This window comes from Trypanosoma cruzi, genomic scaffold (genome assembly GCF_000209065.1).
Source record: "Trypanosoma cruzi strain CL Brener 1047053516683 genomic scaffold, whole genome shotgun sequence".
Taxonomy (NCBI): domain Eukaryota; phylum Euglenozoa; class Kinetoplastea; order Trypanosomatida; family Trypanosomatidae; genus Trypanosoma; species Trypanosoma cruzi.
Genome location: NW_001849295.1, coordinates 20,006 through 34,842, shown reverse-complemented (window position 1 = coordinate 34,842; position 14,837 = coordinate 20,006). Strand labels below are relative to the sequence as shown.

Here is a 14,837-nt window from a genome sequence, read left to right as displayed (position 1 = left end):
GCCTCCACACCTGTTGTCGAACACCAACCCATGCGCGGCGTACACCTGGCTCCCCGACACGCGCAGCACGGCGCCTCCCGACGCAACCACGCGCGCACTCGCGTACAACGCATAGTCGCCACCGAGCACAGCCGCGTCCAGCGCGACACCGCCACCGACAAGCTCCAGCACGGCGCCGTCCACCACCACCGTCCGCCCACCAGTCATCACCGTCACGAGAGCAACGCCGAACACAACCAGCACGGACCGCATGAGCCGCAGGCCCGACAGCACAAGCACCGGTGCGTACGGCGAGGACTGCGAGCCGGGAAGATACGGAAGCGGCGTCGGCCTCGCAGCAACCAGCAGGGAGTCCGTCACCGTCAGCACAGACCCCGCGGGGAACGTGCCGGTCAGCACAAGCGCACCGTTCAGCGCCTCCACGTCGCACATGGACAGCTCCACCGGCCCGCTCTCGTCGCTCCCCGCCGCTCCCGCACCGCGCAACGATCCACCGCCCATCACGTACAGCACGGCACCGTTCAGCAGCGACACGTTCTGCACAACGATCCGCACGCCGTCCCGCGCCATCCACGGCACGTAGAGCACCGGGCTCACGCCGTCCAGCACAACGTGGCGCAGCGTCACCTCGCTCGCACCGGCAGGCACAACGAACACCGACTGCACCGTCACGCCCTCGCGGACAAACAAACTCGACGCGGTGCCCACAGCGGGCGGTAGTGCGAGAGCTCCCACAGGCACGCACGCCTCGCCGTACCCGCCGCTGCCGCACACGCACACGCACACACCGTTCCTCATGCTCGCAGAGGTCGTCCCGGGCGCGTAGCAGTGTGTGTCCCTGTCGCAGTCGTCGCACCCAGCAACGTCGATGCTCCCAGCGTCGCCAAAACCAGCCGCTGCGTACTCCTCCGCCGTCGACAGGACATGTCCACCAGCGTCGTTGCACGCCACCCTCAAATGCGCCCCAGCCGCAAGCGACAGGCTCAGCGACAGCATCCGCGGCAGCAGCGCTCGGTTGCGCACAAAGCTCAGCGTGCTCCCAGCAGCGGTCACGGCGCCAGCAGCGTAGAGCATCTCCCTCGAGACGCCGTCGTGCACGTTGCCCTTCGCCAGCAGCATCGACCCGCCGGCCAGGCTCACAGTCGAATAAAACGCCACCGCGTAGTCCTCCGTCGACAAAAAGTCGTTCCGCACAAGCGCCACGGCGGAGCCCGACACACTCACAGCCCTACGCACAGACACCGCGTGCTTGCACAGCAGGAAGTCGCTGTCAACAAACGCCACCACGGAGCCGCCGCTGGCCGCAACGCCGCCCTCCACCGACACGCACAGCCCCAGCGCCGTCTGCACCAACAGTCCGTCCACGTACAGCGCACCGCGCGACGACAGCGCCACGCCGCCAACCACCAACACGCCAACAGCGTCGCGGAACACAGCCGCCACCTGCGTTCGCGCAATTGTCAGCACGCTCCCCGTCAGATTCACGTTGTGCACCACGAGGCACGCAGACGCGTCGCCAAGGTCGTAGGCGCCGCGGTACGCAACACGCGCCTCTGCTATCAGCACCGAGTCCACCACAGTGACGCGCGAGCCCGGCGAAAACCGGTTCGCCACCAGCACACCGCCGCCAGAACACGACTCAAGACCGCTGATCAACACATCAACGCGCTCGCCAGCAGGCGGGTCGGACCGCCACCCAACAACGTACAGGCTCGCTCCGCGCAAAAACGTGCAGTTCGCCAGCGTCACGTTGCGCACGCTCCCTGACATCGACTCCACGTCCACCACGACGTCCGCCGCAAAGGTCACACCAACGTAGCACACCACCGACGTCCCGAGACCGGCGTTCACCAATTCATCCACACGCACGTCACGCACGCACAAGTCGGAACCGTCGGTGCTCGGTGGCTCGGGAGCAGCAACGGGCAGGCACGCATCGCCGTGGCCGCCCTCAGCGCACGTGCAGGCGCAGCCATCACTCGAGGCCGTCGTCGTGTGCGCGGGGAAGCACCACGCCGCGAGAGTGCATGGATCACTGCAGTTTAAGATGGTGACATTGTACACGGACGGAACACTGTATTCCACTCCTTCCTCGCCGCTCACAGTGTTGCACGCAGCCACAATCGCTCCGTTTGTGAGATCGCGGGAACTTTGAGGTATCAGCAGCATTGTTGGCGAGACGGTGTTGGACATGAATCGGTTGCCAGACACAGACATCGTGGAATCGCGGAGATTCACCGTGGGGCTCAGCACAGCAAACGCATCCCGTGGAGACACGCGGCAAAGGTTGCCGTTCAACTGCAGCCAGGAGTTGTAGTAGATGTTGGCGGCAAAAGTTGAATAAAACACAGCCAAGTTTCCCTGCATGTCGTTGCCATGAAACACAACCGCTGACCGAGACTCCACACGTGATGTCCAAAGAAATAACATGAAGTACTTCACCGGCCTCGTCACAAGATTGCCTCGGATCACCACGGCAGAGTTGTTCAGAACCCTCAGTGACAAGGATTGTCTAGACCCTTCAAGATATATCAGCGTACTGTCACCGCCAGCCATATGAAACGTGTTGCCCACCACCGCAAACACGGAGTGCCACAACACACTCAGCGCAGATCTGATAACGTAAATGGCGCTTGACGATGCCGTCACGCTCTGAAACACATTGCCACTGAACACCGCCGCGGAGCCGTTGCTGATCGCCAGCCCATTCATCACAACGCACGACGGCCTCCTAAGGCCCAAACCCGGCCGAGGGATCAGCCTCGTGACCGTAAAGCGGTTCCCGCTGATCGTGATGTTCGTGTGCGGTGGAAATCCACCCTTCGGGCTGAGCAGCGCGTCAATGAATGTGTTGCCGGTGACGACGATGTTCAGCGACCCCACAGCGGCGTTCGCGTTGCCCAACAGCAACAGCAGGGCGCCGTCCCTCCACGTGCATCCATCAAACGTGACGTTCGCCACGTCGCCCTTCATCCCCCCAATCAGCACCGTCAGGCTCATGCCGCCCCCGCTGAACGTCACGTTGCGGTAGCACAGCCACGACAGCCCGCCGCCCACAGCCTGCGCAACCTCGGGGTACGCCATGTCGCTGATGCACTCACCAACCGGCGGTGGTGGTGGTGCTGGCGGCGATGGCAGTGGCGGGGGAGATGACGGCGGTAACGGTGGCGGGCCAGCAGGCACAGGCGCCGGGACACACACATCGCCGTGCCCTCCAGCAGCGCACTGGCACTTGCAGTCAATGACCGCCGTCGTCAGCGGGGCAAAGCAGTCGCCGTCCTTCGTGCACTCCCCGCACACTGCAACAGCCGTCACGTTGGTGATGCCGTTCAGATCCAGTTCAGCCGCCGTCGTCACCACCCGTCCCGCGACCGTCAGACACCCAGCAACGAACCGGTAGCCGGCGCCAGCCTGCGATAGCAAAGGAACAGACAACCCCGTCGAGCCCATCCTGCAGCCCGTCAGCGTCACAACACTGCTGCTGTCAATGGTCACAAAAGCGGATCCACTGTCGTAGAACATCGCACCCATTTCCACGTCGTTATCGCGCCAATCCAACCAGCTTGACTGCTGAACAGTCCACAAGTCATCGTTATAGATGGTGTAGCGAGCTGAGCCGCTGTTCCCCGCCACGCGCAACACGCTGTGATCCGACACGCTGAATCCGTGGTGTTGATACAGCAGGCTTACCCCGGAGAACATCGTATTGTTGAGCAGCGCAAAAACGGAGTGGCCACTCACACTGAGCCTGTACACGTAGAACAGGTATTTGTATCCCTCAAAGCTGCAGTACCGCACGTACAGCGAGCTGCCACCCACCAGCGCCAGCGTCCCGGTCGAGTACAAACCAAACGCATCATGCTTCGTTGCATGCGCTTTGACGTTGCTCACCAACAGCGTTGACGCATTCAACACGACGTCGTGCAGCACCACAACGTTCCACATGTTGTACACAGTACCCGATAATTCAAACTCGAAGTTCTGTACCGCATCAACCTCCGTGATGGCGATTTCGCAGCGCTGCGGGAGGGCAAGTGAAAACACAACGACAGAGGACCGCATCACCGCCTGGCCCACACGGATCAGGACGCCGGATGACTCCGCCGCCTCAGCACCCCCAACAAACTGCAGCGCGGCACCCTCACGGAACGTGCACCCGGTGAGCGTGATGTTGATGGGGAGATGCAGCGGCATGCTGTTGAGAGAGAACGTCAACACAGCACCCACGCCGCTGAACGTCACACCCGCGTAGCAGTGGTGCGTCTTCCACATGTTCAGCGTGAGGCTCGTCAGCGTCTTGTTCACCACGCAGCTCGTGTCGCCGTCGACGGCTCTCTCCGGCACGGGCGGCACAACCGTGGTGGGCACCTCGAAGGGAAGACACGACGCGCCGTGCCATCCGTCCTTGCAGCTGCACGAGCACGAGCCGCGGTCCACCAACTCCGTCCCGGGCTTGAAGCACGCCGCGTCATCGTTGCATGTGCCACACCCAAACACCACCACCTCCTCCGGAAACACGCCGGCGTACGACACCTCCTCATCGCCCTGCAGGTTGCACCCAACCACAAACCGCTCGGGTGACGTCGCAACAATGCTCAATTTAAAAAGCTTGGCAAAGAGTGCGCTTCCCTCCACCTGACGGTTGTTTGCAAGCACCGCGGTGGTGCTGCTGCCCGAGAAATAAATTCTTTGCCAGGAATACTGAATGGTTAATACTGAGGCTGCACCCACGCTGTTGCCCTCCACACGCCACTGCGCACCACCCTCAATTGTCACCGAAGCAGACAAATACACCAGCGCGGGATCAAAAATTTCCGTCCCACCAGCGAAGGTGCAGTCCGCCACTCTCAGCAGCCCCGCGGAGCTCACGGTGGTATCCCCAAAAATATAAATGCCATTGACTGACCTCATCGTGTTGTTCTCCACGTCAAAGTAGCCGCCGTTCTTCAAATCCACAGCATTAACGCAAACAGATGATTCCACACCGTCATCATCCTTCGTTGTGCTCAGCGTATTTCCCTTCACAACAATCCCGCCACCATCAACAACAACAGCACTGATGAAATAAACTGCGTACCTATTCGCCTCGATGTAGTTTTCGAGTAGCAGCAGCGTCATTTTCGCACTGAGAGTAAACTTCACAAATAAAATGGCGTGGTCCGACGTCGTCACAAGCGTACAGCCCACCACCAGTATCTGGGAGCTCGCGCCGAAATCACCCCTGAACTCCAACTCACCAGAATCCAGCATCGAGGATGTCACGCTCACGTGCACGCGCGTACCACTCCCCTTGATCGACAGGCCCACGAGAACGCACTGCAGCAGCGTGATGTTGAGTGTCTGTTGTGGTGCGTCGAAATGTGACAGGTCCAGCACAATCGCGGCGGTGAAGGTCACGTTGACAAAGCACAGAACACGCACACCGGGATCAGGATCGTCCACGGAGCTGATGCTGCCACCGTGCACGCAGCGGACCTCCGTGTCCTTCGCATCGGGGAGCGGAAGCGGTCCAAGGCCTTCCGGAACCGCAGCCGGCAGACACGTGTCACCGTAGCCGCCAGCAGCGCACACGCACTCACAGCCGCTGATGCTGCTCGTCCTCGCAGCGAAGCACACGGAGTCCATGGTGCACGCACCGCAGTCCAACACCATCACGGGCACTCTAATATTGAGGTCGACTCCGTAATCCGTCACAGGTGAGCCTTTTGCCTCGTTGCACATGCCGTAGATGATCGGGCGCGCGTCGGATGGTGGTGACCAGTTGCTCGTCATATGTGCGATGGTCGACGAGTACGAGCCATACGTGAAGTTGTTGTCAAGTATCGACCACACACTCCGATCGCGGAACACCATGCCGTAGTAGGCAGCCACGTACACAACGTAGGCCGAGCGGAACTCGTTGTTGCGGTGCACCAGCCAGCTGCCGCCAGTCACAGTCAGCGTTTCTGCAATGAGCATGACAAAGCCGAGACGGAACGTGCTGGACACAATCTGCAGAACGCTGCCGCCATCCACCGCGACATCCCTAAACACACACGCGCCTTTGCCATATTCGGTGCTCGGCGCACTCCACGAGCTGTTCTGTATGGAGAACACGGAGTCGCCGCTGACACGCAAATCCGACGCAAGAGCGTACATCACGTGTGCCCGCGACATAACAGCGCAGTTGTCCATGTAGAAGACGCTGGACAGATTCGCGACGAAGCCGCGCTCCACGAGCATCGCAGCGCACGAGCCCCCGCCACACGCTAGCGACGACCGCGTCATGACAAACCGCGTCGACAGAAGCCGGACGCCGTCCAGGACAAGCGCGGGGCCGTACCGAAATCCCTCAAAGCCAGGGGTCGTCGGCACGTACTGCGACCCGCCAACCGTCGCGCGCAGCGTTGAGTTCGCCAGCAGCACACTCGAGTGCAGCGGCATCGCGCCATGCAGCACAATCGTGCCCTCCAGCGACGTCACGTTCGTCATGTTGACGAGGGCGTGCGGAAACAGGTGCGCTGTGCTCTCGCTGAGGCCGCCAATCCGCAGCTGCGCACCGCCCGCAAGCACGCAGTGGCACAGCGTCACGTTCAGCGCGTCAGCGAACGCGTCCATCGAGCGCAGGTCCACCGCCACAGTGATTGGTCCGCTGAGCACCACCGAGTCAAGGCACGCCATCGCCTGCCCACCACCAACCGTCACCGACTCCGTCAGCGTCACGCCACTCACGCAATCCTCCACACCGCCACCACCACCGGCCCTCGCAACCGGCACTTCGAACGGCAGGCACGCCTCGCCCACACCGCCGGCACGGCAGCCGCACAAGCAGTCGGAGAACGACGCTGTCAGCGCATCAAAGCACGCCAGCGCGGCCTCACAGCCGTCGCAAGGCACCACGCTCACGGAGGGAAGGCCGGCCATGCGGTAGTCGCCGCCGCTCTGCAGCACCCGGCCGCCGGCACGGTTGCACTGCACCGACACGACGCCGCTCGTGATCGTCAGCCCGGAGACAAGCGTCGCGCCGGCGGCAACGCAGCGCGCAATCGACACGGTGCCGCCGCCCAGCGTCACCCCCGACAGCGACGCCACCGACGACGCCTCGCCCACCGCCCACACTTCGCGCAGCTCCAGCCACCCGCCGCCACCGATCGTCCCACCGTCGCAGCGCACCAGCGACGACGCAGCAGACCCCTCGACGCCCACAAAGCGCAGCACCGAATCAACCACCTCAAGGCGCTCTCCAAGCACAATGCCGCCGCCGCTGCTCACAACCGACATGTTCGTCACGGAGAACACCGAGTGGCTCCGCAGACTGAGACGCGACGAGGACGCCACATGCATCGCGGACGCGGTCGGACCGGCCGACGCCTCCAGCAACACGCCGTCAAGCACCACCGCGCTCGACAGCAGGTCCACGCCGCCGCCAACGTGCACCGCCGACCCGCCCGCGTGCAACGACCTCAGCACAGTGCTGCTCACACGCAGCTGCGTCTGCAACAGCGACGTCGCGTACAGCACAAGCGGCGACGCCACCGCGTCCGTCAGCCCGCTCAGCTGCGAGTAGCGCATCGGCCCCGCCGTCACAATCGTCGAGTCACGGACCGTCACGTTCGTGTGTGCCGGCAGGTTGTGCACAAACACGAGCGAGCAGTAGTCGCCGGACAGCCCGCTCACGCTCACCTCCAGGCTCCGGTCACTCGCCGGCTCGCCGCCGTAGCCCCGCACGTAGATCTGCGCACCGCCGTCGCACACGCAGTTCCTCAATTCGATGCGCAGCGTGCCGGGAAGCATCGCCGCCACGTCGAACACCACAGCCACGCCGTTCGTAATGGACACGCCGTCCATCAGCACCGTGTCCACGGCGTGGCCAACCGTGATGGCTCTGTCCACCGTGCCGCCCCGCAGTCGCAACACCACCGTGTGCGCTGCGGGCATCCACGCAGCAGCTGCTGCCAGCGCCAACACCACAAGCAGCGCCATACGCACAGCCGCAATGGCCCTGCGCCGCACACGGTGCCGGCTGCGCGGACACGCACCCACCGCAGACCACATCCACCAACCCAACCAGGTATCAATAGAGCTGTCGTGGTGTGTCGCACTCGCCCCGTCGACCATAACTCCTGTCCAACAAATCCCTTTCTACAGATGGCGAATTCAGTGACACTATTCCGCCAGATCGTTATCCCACTGCTACTAATCCTAAGACCGCGAGTAATCCCTAACACCTTGAAACGATAGTTGTGCTGGTCAAGCAAAAGTATCTCTAACTGTACGCTCAAAAAAAAAGAATAAAAGAAAGCAAAAACAGTAACCAAGCACAGTGGCACACAGAGGCATCCGGTCATAGACAATAACCATCACAGTACAGCCGCCGGCACAAAGCAGCGCAGACGCAATCAAGTCAGTGACACCATCGCCCTCGCACCTCCCACACAACCTCACGCAGCCACCGTGCCGAGTGGCGGAATCCCGGCAAAAAGCAACATGACCACTTGCACCGCTTCTGTTACCGAATGGCTGCATCACAGGAAAGTCCCGATGCCGCGCACGACACACAAGAGCCAAGACAGACCACGTAGCAGCGTTAAGACCGCCAGCCATCAAGCGCGTCCGAAAGGTTGTTGTTGGTGTTGGTGCGTAAGTGGAGTGGAGAGGTCGCCGGTCGCCAGCAGTCAAAGCATCGTTTCTTGTTCACGCGATTCGGCGTTGCGCAGCAATCAGCGGCACCATGCGCGCACGGCATACACAACAAAGTAAAAATAAAGAAGCACGGCAGCACTCAAGCACGGGGAAAAAGGTCCACATCGATTTTGCATTCCGATTGGCTAACAGACATCCTGATGGTGGTCGCGCCGCTGCTCTGCGGTGCGTGTGGCGTGTGACTGCAGTGGACAGAGGGGATGATGAGAGGGGTGAGAGACGCAGTGCGGCCCTCATCCATCTCGGTTGACTGTGACACCGGTGACGTCCTCCCGTCAGATCACCTGCAGCAAAGACCGTCGCCGTCAGCAGCGGTCGGCGCCTTCCCTCTCCCACTGGGGTGTAACTCCACCAACGCAGTCGCTCGTCTCCTCCCCCACCAACACAACGAGGGGGCAGCGGCAAAAGATGAGAAACGCACGGCAAGCACGCAGTCGCAGAGCTCCACTGCTGCCGCCATGGCCAAACAAGGTCGGCTGCAGGGCGCAAAAAGAAGAATAAACACCCCATCAAACGCTTTGGCACCACGTGGAATCCTCGCAACCGACACACAAGGCGAAGCGCCGTGAAGCAGGCACCAAAATCAAAGCTCCTACAACAAATTCATCGTGAAGCAAAAGAAAATATTATGCGAGCGCAGAAAAAATTCACACAAACTGAAAAACAACAATGACAATGCAGAGGCAATAAATGGTTGTGGTGAGCAGTAGCCGTGGCATCGCACCCTTCCCACATCAAACGGCACCGCACCACAACGCAGCGTAACGACAGCCTGCAATGACGACGATTGAGTATCACGCAAAAAGCGGCATAAACGTTTCATCCCGCACTCGCCCAAATTTACGCTCTCAGTATGTACTGCCAACAATATCGGGAAGGACACGGAAGGGGACTGTGTCATCCATCCTCCTTCTGCCCACAATAGATCTTCCCCATCCTCCTCCTCGCTACACCCTGGGTGCCGCAAAACGCCGTCAAGCAAATCTACGTCTATGGAAGCCCCCAATGCGCGGGGCGAGGCTGGCAGCCACCCACGCTCACTCTCCCGTACATATCCTCTCCCACAACTTTGCACACACAAAAGGGCGAAGACATGGAGAAGAGAAGCCCGCCGCACAACGCACGCAGAGACACCGCCATCCACGCCGTACCGCAAGATAGAGTCGTGCGCACCGCACACGCACGGCGGCAACGAGATGGACGGGGCACATCCAAGTCCATGGCGCTGTCGCTTACTTCCCTCCGCCCCGACGGATTGGAATTACGCCCCACAGCAGGTCGTGGTGGATTGGCGTCCCACACGCGCAGTGAGGCACGGCGCACACCGTCCGCTCCCCTCCGAGTGCACTCAGCAGGCCGGCACCCAGTCACCCTCGTGCCATTGCAATGGGGGAACACAAAAACAATCGTCGTCGCGGACCATCGATGCCTCAAGCAGTAAAAAGAAGCGGGGCATGTCAACAGCACAGCCAGCAGAGGGACACTCAACAGAACACGGAGACACACAGTGGTAGTGAACACAACACAAAAAATAAAATAAACCGTGGCTATTTACCAAAACACAAAAAAAAGGGTGAGAGTCCAGAAAAACTCCCAAAAATATAAAAGGAAAAAAATAATTCGGAAAAACGTTTATTTCATGTACCAGGGAGTAACATGCAGTCATGTGTTTGTGTGTGCATATTGCCTGCAACAACAAAAAAAAGTCAAAGAAAAGACCTTACTGTTCCACCAGCCCACACAACATCCTTCACATTTCGCGCGGCATCCGGCCTGTTCTTCCAATCCTCGTTTCGCGCAGTCCATGGGACGCACAGCCGCAGAGCCGGCACCGCGTGTAGGCAGTAAAAAGCAAAAAAGAAAAAGAAGCACTTCACTCATGTCGGTATGTCGCAGACACCCATTAAGTAAAGAAGAGACTGAGGATGCAAAGCTGGACAGCGATACGTCCGGTGCTGCTCCCCATTCTCCAACACCGCACGGTGGCAACGGCACACACCCGTCCAAAGAAAAAAAAGAAAAACACGGCGGCAGGGTGTGGCTGTGTGTGTGGCGCTGCGGGTGTCTGCCCGCCCTGACCGCAAACAAAACAAAACAAGAGGGAAGAAATGTGTGCTCCGCCCCACAGGCCCTCGTCGCACGCCCACACGTCACGGCTCCCGCAGCGCGCCGTTCGTCGCGGCCCCGCCTCATGCGTGCAGCAGGCGAGGCGCACAGGGCCGTCGTCATGAGCGTGTCGGTGGTGTGCGAGTGGAGCAGTTGGGCGGGAACACACGGCACCCCTCACGGGAAGAGTGCGGAACAAACAATTAAAGAGGGAAGAGTAGAAAAGAAAACGTCCATCGTGATTGCCCCCAAAAGCAAAAGAAAGAAGGGATGAGAGATGAAAGATGAAAAAAAAAGAACAAAAAAGCTTTTTTAAACGAGAAAAGAAGCAAACAGGAAAATAAATTTAAAATACGCAGAAAAAAAAAGGGAATGGGTTTGTACGAAATAAATAAACGCTCATAGCAAAAGCAAATTAAAAAAATTACAAAAAGAAAACAAACAGTTACGGTGCTCCGCCCATGCAGCCAGGCAGGACGGCAGCGGTGCGTGTCGTGCAAAAGAGAGCACCAACGGGCCTGCATGGGTGTGCATGCATATATACAATGGGCACATTATTGTGTGTGCCTCGTGGGGTGAGGTGAGGGCGAGAGTCCATGCAAGGGGACACACACACAGAGAGAGAGAAGGAAGAGTGTGTATGCGGGCGGTGCACGGCTCTCTCTCACACTCACTCTCACGCGGCCACCACCGCAGCCGCAGCCGCACACGCAACAACAAGAAGAAGAAAAAGAGGGGAGGTGGTGTGGGAGACCGCGGTGCTGCTGTCACTGTCGCCTATAGTCTTCGTATGATTTGTTTGGGTGGCAGCGACTGTTTCTGTTGATTGTGTTGTTGCCTCACTGAGTGTTGTGGGAACTTTGGTTTTGCCAGCATCGGAGTTGTCGTGTGATTCATTGGGGTTGGGCCGTTGAGCATCATCCTCATCCACCTTACTCTGGGCTTCACCACTGCCCCCTGTAGAAGTCGATGGTGCTGTAATTCTTGCTTGACTTCCTGGAGATGAATTCAGCATCGAAGCTGGTGTGGTTGTTTCTTGACCATGTTGCTCCGGGAAATCATCTTTTAAAGGCGGATCAGGTGCGCTGGACTCCGTTTTGGTTTGTAACTGTGACTTATCATGCGATTCTTGTGATGGATTCCGTGAATCTGTTGGTTCCGTTGTTCGACTTCCATCCATTGATGATGGTTCTGCGGGTGCTGGTGGCCGTGCTGGCCCTGTTGGTGCAGTTGGGCCTCCTCTTTCTGCCGGTGCTGTTATTTGTACCTGCGATTGTTGTGGCGGTGGTTGCTGCGATTGTGACTGTTGCGTCCGTTTCATTTCTTCCTCTCCCGGTTGATGCACATCTTTTTCCTTTTCTTCTTCTAATCTTTTTTCGTCTGGAGTTTCTTCGTCAGATACTTCTTGTTGCGTTGGCTGCTCTGAAAGCCGTTCTTGATTTTTTGAATTTTCACCGTCTTCTGCAACGCTTTCCTCTTCTCCATCTTCGTTTTGATTTTTTTTTTCTCCGCTTCCTTCCGGAGATTTTACTGCAATTATTTCTTGTGATACTTCACTTTCTGGTAATATTGATCGTGGACCCGATGTGCCTGTTCCTGGCAGTGAAGATGGTGCTGGTCCCGGCCCGCCTTTACCGTCATTCGAAAGACCACCAGGTGGACCGACAACAAGTGCCGTATCCTCCTCTTCATCACACCTACCACCGGCACCGCACCACAGCACGCAGAGGGCACACACCAGCAGCTCACGGCCAGTCATCATCATCGCCATCACTTCTGTCACTTGCGTGTAGCCTTCAGCACAAACCAACTCCCCGCCACCGCAGAGTAAAAGCAAAAGTAAACAAGAGCAATAAAGTTAGAAAAAAACAAGAACTGCAATAAATGGCTCCGGTGCAAATGCGCCCATCCAAAAATATGTGCCTATTTAAACAATCCTGTGTCTGTCATGCATACGAGTGTGTCCGCGATGCATTCAACGTGGCGGATACAGGGAGCCACAACGCGGAGCACACAGCACGGCAGTGTAAGCAAAAAAAGCAAAAAACGATCATCATAATTAATCTTACTTTATTTACATCGGACCACAGTAGACGTACACATGTCCCCGTGGCTTTAAGTGCTGGCACGCACAGCCCGCACACACCTCTTCAGCCCACAGCGGTGTACGCCAGCGCGGATGCGGCGAGCAGCAGTGGGGCACACACCCACGCAGAGCTGCTGAGGCTGCCGTCGATTTCGCGAAGACGTGACGGTGCGCGGGTGGTCGTCGTGGTTGGTGCCTCTGTAGTCGTAGTTGTAGGGGTTGTAGTTGGTGCCTTTGTCGTAGTGGTCGTGGTGGTGGTTGTCGTAATTGGCGCCTCAACAGACTTCTCTGGTGCCATTGGCAAAGTAGATTCCTGACTCTGCGACAATTCCTCACCGCTCCTCACATTTTCCGCCTGCAACACCTCTTGAGACTGTGCGGACTGATTCGCTAAGCCTGGTGGCTCTGGATTATCGCTTGCCGGAATTGGTGTCCCTGGCAGAACTGACGCATCTGTTTTCTGTCCACTGGTGGCCGAGACCGCTTTCGTTGGCAAAGAAAGTCCTTCACTTCCTAAACCTTCCTCACCGATCCTCCCATTTTCCGGTTCCGCACCAGGGCCATTACTTGATAACTGTCCCTTTTCGAGAGTACCTTGCACTTGTGGCTGAGAGGATGATTTAATCAGTTCGGTGGATTCGTGGCCATCACTCGCTGTCATACACACGGATGGGCAGCAGCACAGGGCGAGCACCAACAGGGCGCACAGCAGACGGCACGTCGTCATCATCGTGAGTGTGGTCGTTCAGTGGTGTGGAGCTGATCTGCACAGTGAGGGAAATGGAGAGCAACAGGGGAGACGAGAGGTGCAGCAGACACACACAGAGGGCACACCACATGAGGAGAGGGCAGCAGCCAGGCATGCACCGTACGCCGCACACCACGCACGACACACACTCCAATCCACGGCAACACGCACACACAGCCCTGCCGCAACAACAACACACAGATGGAGGAGGGAGAAGCAAACAGGAGCGGCACACAAGGCTCCACCGCATGCACATACGGCGAGAGCGGTCCGTCGTGTCGGCACCCCTCACGGAGAATACGCACACACACAAGAGGAGGAGCAGCGCACACAGCAACACAAAAGCAAAGTAAGAATTAAAAGGAGATCCCCGCACACCACGTGGATTGTTGGTTCACGGGAAGTGCAGCCAATATTCATCACAAAAATAATTCAGTTGCCCTTTGCCTTCGTTCATATTCAGCGCACACCACTTCATGCAGGCCTGGAAACCACCACTGCAGCAGCAGCAGCACGCAAAAATATAATCACAACTAATGGAATGAAACAAGCAACCATTTATCTGTGTTTCTGTTTGGATGTTGGCAGATGTCCGCATGCGTGGTGTTGCTTTGCGGAGAGCAAACCCTCATGCCTGCATCGTGAGTTGGGGATTCCTGCAGGGTGCATAATTATGTGTTTCCTCTTGTGAATGTTTCTTGTGTTGCTGCAGCCAACAATTTGGTTTGTGTTGTTCCTGCCTTTCGCCGATAAAGTGCTGCAATAAAGAATAATCTTCCGGGCCGCTGGCCAAATCCCCAGTTTCCCAATCATAAAGACCAAACAAGGTAGGAATGAGAAAAGGGATAAACGGAATAAGAGGGGATTCACCACACCCTCAAGGCTCAACACCAGGCAAGTGTATGCTTATATATACGTATACATTCTTTAGCCACAATCGTGGCCCGCTCACTCTATTCGGATAGGATGCATATATTTATTTATTTATTTACTGCTTACGAGGTGGCAGGCTTTTGGGGTGCTGCAGCCACAAGACCCCGCCGCGTGGTGGGAAATCAAAAAAGGGGTTGGGTGAGACGGTAAAATTAAAAAATAAAAATAAATCCGGCCGCCATCGGTTCCCTGCTGCCCCTTAAATTCGTGGCCCTCACAAAATTCATGCGGTAGAAAAGTGTCGTAAAGAAGTGTATGTTCGTTTCATCGGGGTACATATAT

General features: G+C 58.0%; 3 protein-coding genes across 3 annotated transcripts, besides 7 other annotated features; all 3 read right to left on the bottom strand.

Moving 5' to 3' along the window:
- On the bottom strand, positions 1 to 8,097 carry Tc00.1047053510237.129 (dispersed gene family protein 1 (DGF-1), putative; the record flags this gene model as incomplete). Its single annotated transcript, XM_808167.1, has 1 exon — positions 1 to 8,097. A coding segment is annotated over one exon (8,097 nt), but the record flags the coding sequence as incomplete, so codon positions are not given.
- Positions 1 to 14,837: part of a sequence feature (areas not merged during assembly with more than two copies in the genome that could not be assigned to a particular haplotype) that runs on past the window's edge.
- Positions 3,107 to 3,171: a microsatellite.
- Positions 11,039 to 11,095: a sequence feature (T-rich).
- Tc00.1047053510237.120 (mucin-associated surface protein (MASP), putative) lies at positions 11,465 to 12,559 on the bottom strand (the record flags this gene model as incomplete). Its single annotated transcript, XM_808166.1, has 1 exon — positions 11,465 to 12,559. One exon carries the CDS (start codon positions 12,557 to 12,559, stop codon positions 11,465 to 11,467), a length of 1,095 nt encoding a protein of 364 aa, XP_813259.1.
- Positions 12,939 to 13,604, bottom strand: Tc00.1047053510237.110 (mucin TcMUCII, putative; the record flags this gene model as incomplete). The annotated part of the gene is made up of 1 exon (XM_808165.1): positions 12,939 to 13,604. The coding sequence occupies one exon, from the start codon at positions 13,602 to 13,604 to the stop codon at positions 12,939 to 12,941; it is 666 nt and encodes a 221-aa protein (XP_813258.1).
- Positions 13,051 to 13,139: a microsatellite.
- Positions 14,593 to 14,613: a sequence feature (AT_rich).
- Positions 14,601 to 14,837: part of a mobile genetic element that runs on past the window's edge.
- Positions 14,703 to 14,726: a sequence feature (AT_rich).